Here is a 6,000-nt window from a genome sequence, read left to right on the forward strand (position 1 = left end):
AGGTCATCATGTTGCACATATGATTGTGATGCCTGTGCCTGGTGAACCCTCATCAGACGAGTAGTCATGATGGGTATTTGTACCCCAGCATCACATTAATGGCAAGAATTGCTCTCTCTCTCTCTCTCTCAATAATAAAAATGATGATGATGATGATAATTTTTCTAACATAGACACAAGTGCAGAAATTGAGAGAATGGGGACAGTCAGCTAGATTGATCCCAAAACTTGAATAGTACTTTAGCTTACTGACCCTGAAAAGATGACAAGCCAAGTTGACCTCAGCGGGATTTGAACACGGAATATGAAAACTTGAAAAAATTCCACAAGATATTTTATCCAACACTCTAATGGTTTTGTTAATCCATTATTCTTAAACAATTGTTTCTGAGTAGGCACGAGGACACAGCAATCTTTGGGGGGTGGGGAGATTACTCGATATTGCTGACCCCAATACTTTATTTTATCGGCCCTGGAGAGATGAAAAACAAAGTCGAGCTCAGTGGGATTTGAACTCAGGATGTAAAAGAGTCAGAAGAAATGTAATAATACATTTTTTAATAATAACAATAATGATTTCAAATTTTGGCACAAGGCCAGCAATTCCAGGTGACGGGGTAAGCTGATTACATTCAGCAATAGGCTCAAGGCCAGAAATTTTGGGTGAGTGAGCTGGTTGATGAAATAAACCCCAGTGCGGAACTGGTACTTATTTCATCAACCCCAAAAGAAGAGAGACACAGTCAACTTTGACGGAATTTGAGCTCAGAATGTAAAAATGGATTAGATGGCACCAACCATTAGGCCAGCATGGTAATGGTTCTGCCAGCTCACCAGCTTTGCTAAATAATAACAACAACAATAATAATAATAAGAAGAAGAATTTGGAGCATGAGAACGGTAAAGGTCATGCCTATAATAATTGGTGTGTTGGGAAGCAGAGATGTAGGCAAATGGCTGAAGGAGATTGAAATAGAATGCCCAGTAGAGCTCCTACAGAAAGTTTGCCTCTTAGGGACAACAAGGATTATCAGGAGAGTTCCAAGCACTTGAAGAACTGCCAAAAATGTGTGGATACCTAAGGCTACTGGTAGCAACTTGCTACCTACATAAACCCTACCAGGAATAGGACCAGACCTGAGCTTTGTTTCAATAATAATAATTTCAAAACCTAACTCTCAAATTTCTGGCCTTGTGCCAGAAATTTGAGAGTGAGAGTGAATACCACCAATGCCAGTGATTGACTGCTACTTATTTTATTCACCCTTGAGGGATGAAAGATAAAGTTAATCGCAATGAGATATGATCTCAGAATATAAAAACTCAGAAAAATGCTCCAAGGCATTTCGTCTGATACCTTAACGATTTTGTCATTACAATGAGGACAATGACAAAAATAATTTGGCAAAATCATTAAAGCATTGGGAAAACTGCTTTGTGGTATTCCAATGTTCTTCACATTTTGAGTTCAAATCACACCAGCATCAACTTTGCCTTTCATTCTTTCGATAAAGTAGCAGTCAAGTCTAGATTTGACAGTGTTGACAGCACACCCTCCCCCTCAAAACTTACAAACCCAGTGTCTAAATCAAGAATCATTATTAATGACACAAAGGTTGTTGGTAGTTTGAATTTATGAGGTTTACTTTTTTTAATTCTGTTCTAAAATGTGAAGTTTTGAAACCAACTAAATTGATACTCAAAGGAAATGGTGTCTTTCATTTTCTAACTCTATGTGCCAGATGTGACTGTCTGGTTAAGAAGTTCACTTCCCAATCACATTGTTCCAAGTTCAGTCCCACTGCATGACACCTTGGGCAAGTGCATCTTCTACAATAGACCCAGGCCAACTAAGGCCTTGGGAGTTAATTTGGTAGATGGAAACTGAAAGAAGCACACTATATCATCATTTAACATTCATTTTTCCATGCTGGCTCATAACCTGTTTAGACTCATAACTGGTTACGACTCTCCTACACTAAAATGGCTGATGAGTTTAGAGAAAAATAAAGTTTAATTGTAATGACTGGAGATTAATAGTTGAAGGAAAATTGTAAACTGGATTCAAGAGGTGTGTAATGGGTGGGAGATGAAGAATAAGAAGATTAATCTACAGAGATGCTGCAAGAAGGAAAAATTTAATTAAAAGGGGTCAGGGAAAAAATAATAAATATTTAGAAGAAGAGAAAGAGTGAAAGCCATTTGGAAGTAGGCCTGTGGTTATAAAGGATTGCCGGAGGAAAGTCTAACAGACTTTCTTTCAATGTAGCCTCACGTGTGCTTGAAACTAGTCAGATTAGAATACCATTTTTGTAAGATATCTAAAATGTTGTTGGTTTGGAGTTGACCTGCAAAAATTTCTGGCTTTGTGCCTGTAGTCGAAAGGATTATCATTGCTGCTGTTGTTACTATTATTATTATTATTATTATTATTATTATCAAGGTGGTGAGCTGGCAGAAATGTTAGCACCCTGGGCAAAATGCCTAGCAGCATTTTGTCTGTTCTTATGTTTGGGAGTTCAAATTTCACCCTGGCCAACTTTGCCATTCATCCTTTTGGGGTTGATGAAATACTGGGGTCACTGTAATCAGCTAGTCCCCCACTCCAAATTTCAGGCCTTGTGCCTATAGTAGAAAGGATTATTATTATTATCATTATTGTTGTTATTATTATTATTATTATTATTATTATTATTATTATTATTGGCATTATTATCTATTATTATGGCTGCTGATATCAATGTTGTTAGTGACAAGGTTGAAAAGCATGAGGACAGATGCACTCCTCTTTGGTAGAGGCCTCATCGACTTTTCCAAGTTTCACTTGGAAAGAAAAGTGAGGGTAGAGAAGTGCGGGTCCTTGAGTGAATTTACTGAAAGGTGGATGGAAGTTGTGAAAATGGCAAGAGGGGATGGCATTTCTTCAATTCCAATTCCCCTTCACCGACCTGTGAGTTGGAGAAGGTGCTTGCCCTTGGTGTTCAAGGAGATCTTGGATGGTGGGGTTCCTCAATTTTCCCTAGAAGTCTTCCTGTATCAGGAGGATCACATCACTATCATCTTTTTTTTTCCCCTTCCTACTGTATATTACCTTCCTTTGTTTATTGTATGCCATGTATACTTTACACTTCGTTTTCTTTAATCATTCCGTTATATGTAAACCTCAACACTTGATGTCTGTCTTTCTATTGCCACGCCTCATCCTTCACCCTGGTGGCAAATAAAATAAATCATTATTATTATCATTGATATTAATGTTAATATTTACTTGGTTCCTATAAAAAACTGTCCGAGAGAAAGATTGAAAGATTTAAACATAGTGGCAACAAGCACCAGATAAAGGAAGTGCCTCCCCCCCCACACACACACGCAAGCCATTGGTTGTAATTGGTAGAAGACAAAAAGAAACCTTGAGGCAAATACAAAATTATTTAGCATCAAAACTACTGGAAAAGAAGACAATGCAGGAAATTTATGTAATTCTGTAAGACTTTCTAAATATTTACTTGGAAGAAAATTAAGACATAAATGAATCGACAGACAAGTATGTATGAACATACACACACACACACATATATATATACATATACACATACATACACATTTACTCACACATACAAACAGTATATAAACATACATGAATTCATACTCATATAAACTCTCACATGTAAAATGAAAAGAAAAAAAAACTTTCTAAAAGAAATTAACTTAAGAAAAAGACAAAAATAAATAATTTAAAAAAATTTATATGAAATATTTAAGAGAAAAACGTTAAAAATGTTTTCTTTTCTTTTTGCAATAATTGAAGTAATGTGGTGAGGTTAACAAAGACTGAACTTTTTTCTGAGCTACAGAGTTAGTGGGGCAGAGGAAGGGGAAGAATAGTTAAATTTCAAAAATAGTAAGAAAAAAAGAAAAAACAACCAAGAAAATATTCTGCCACAAGGTCAGATTTCACAAGCTTGGCGAACCACATCAACATCTCACAAAGGGGAAAAGATATATATATATGTATATATACATTCACATATATACATATATATGCGATGATGAAGAAAGAAAGTGAGAAAGAGAAGGAGAGAGAGAGAGAGAGAAAGAGGTTAATGTTAATTCTTTCATCATTTTCTCTTTTTTTTTTTTCTTTTGTGAGTTTTTGCTTTTGGTAAAGTTTTGTAAAAAAAATGACAACAATCAAGCAAACAAAAAAAAAAAACATACCCACTCAGTTTTTGTGGTCTCCGTTTGTAGAACTCTACCTCGTCGACGGTCCATACAGCCCCCTTAACATTCTCAACTCGCATAAAACATTTGTGAAGACTAAGGTTGTGGCGCACGGCATTCTAAGCAGAGAACACATAACATCCACTTTACTACGAGATCTACTGAAATAATAACAACTAAAAACTTTGAAAAATAAAATGAAAAAAAATAGTAACACAAGCAGAGTTTAAGCTGGTTGAGCAGGCTGTCGTCCTAATACGGTATTTAAGGGGGAAGTGGTCCCTTTTATTTAGATGTTCAGGAGAGAGATTCTTTGGTTCAAGTAAAAGACAAATGATAATCATGTAGCCTGGTGTATTACTGGTATTTAATGTATTGGACCAGGTCGACCTCAGCAAGATTTGAGCTCAAAATGCTATGTTACTTTATTAGAATCATAGTCTGACCATCTTCACTGTTCTTTACTTCAATTATAACAGAACACTTTCTGGCTCAGACTGTTTGGTAGCTAAAACCAGGAATGACCAAAGAACCATACAAATTAATTCCTTCAGATAAATATTTGGAAATTTTGAAATATAACAATTGAAATCTTGAGAAGAATAAATTTTATGAATCTGCAAATTGGTTTGATTTGATGTTTAGATTAATAACTGGTGGAGTAAGTGAAGTGGCTTTGAAATTCTACCTTTATTTGACAAGAAAATGAACCCATTTCCTTTCAGTTCATTTCTTGCTGTCAAATATAAACTTTAACAAAAAAGAATATTTACTAGATTCAAGTCCCATAAAACTTTCGGCAATAAAATCAAATAAAGGTAAAATGCATTTTTACAGATTTGCACATATATTTTCTCTATTATATGTATCACATCTCTCTCTGTCTCACTCACACCCACCCACACAAACTCTTTAGATAATTTACAATGACATCTCAGAAACATCTTAAAGGTGATGAGCTAACATGCTCATATGCACATACAAAATGTGTGTGTGTGTGTGTGTGTGTGTGTGTGTGCATGTGTGTGTGTGTGTGTGTGTGTGTGTGTGCGTGCATATATAAATACACACATACCATACATGCCTTCAATAGACACTCTGTCATTAGTTTTTGCAACAACTTAAACTCTGCTCAGGGATTTTAATCATGAAACATGCACAGTCAAAAAGAAAAAAAAAAAAGAAATTTATTAAAAAGCCGAACTTACATACACACAAAAAAAAAAATAATAATAATGATAATAATAATAATAATAATAATAATAATAATAATAATAATAATAATAAATGAATTGATAGCTTCACTTTACCAGTGGTTACTAAATGCTGGTCTAATGATATCGACTGTAGAAAAAATATAAAGATTGCTGTTTTGTTTTTAGGTAGGAAAATACTGAGGTTGTGTACCAGAGGGAAGACACAGAGAACAGTTAATTACTGGTATATTGAAGGTACTGCATGAATATCACAAACTCACATTTATTTTGATAAACAAATGTATAAGACACAAACACAAAGAGAGACACACACACATATAGAGAGGGGGAAGGAGAGAGAGGAAGGTAATTCTAGGCATACAAAGAGATACAAATACACAATAATGTATTACATCATCACCATCACCATCATCATCACTGTTTTTCATCCACTTTTTCCATAATGGCATAAGTTGGACAAAGTGTTACAGCTCAAAGAATGGTGACCACTTGTCCAACCTACACCACCAAGTGTGTATGTGCGCGTGTGTGTGTGTGTGTGTGTGTGTGTGTGTGTGTGTGT

General features: G+C 35.3%; 1 protein-coding gene across 11 annotated transcripts in view; it reads right to left on the reverse strand.

Annotated features, from left to right (window-relative positions):
- Positions 1-6,000, reverse strand: part of LOC106881718 (forkhead box protein P2) — a 534,685-nt gene that overhangs the window by 22,985 nt on the left and 505,700 nt on the right. For 2 of the 11 annotated variants that reach the window (XM_052966868.1, XM_052966865.1), the window contains exon 17: positions 4,219-4,340. The exons of the other annotated variants lie outside the window; for them this stretch is intronic. In XM_052966868.1, the coding sequence (XP_052822828.1) occupies positions 4,219-4,340 (122 nt within the window). The remainder of the gene's footprint in view (positions 1-4,218; positions 4,341-6,000) is intronic. 11 annotated transcript variants of the gene reach the window in all.

The sequence above is a fragment of the Octopus bimaculoides genome, chromosome 4 (assembly GCF_001194135.2).
Source record: "Octopus bimaculoides isolate UCB-OBI-ISO-001 chromosome 4, ASM119413v2, whole genome shotgun sequence".
Lineage (NCBI taxonomy): Eukaryota > Metazoa > Mollusca > Cephalopoda > Octopoda > Octopodidae > Octopus > Octopus bimaculoides.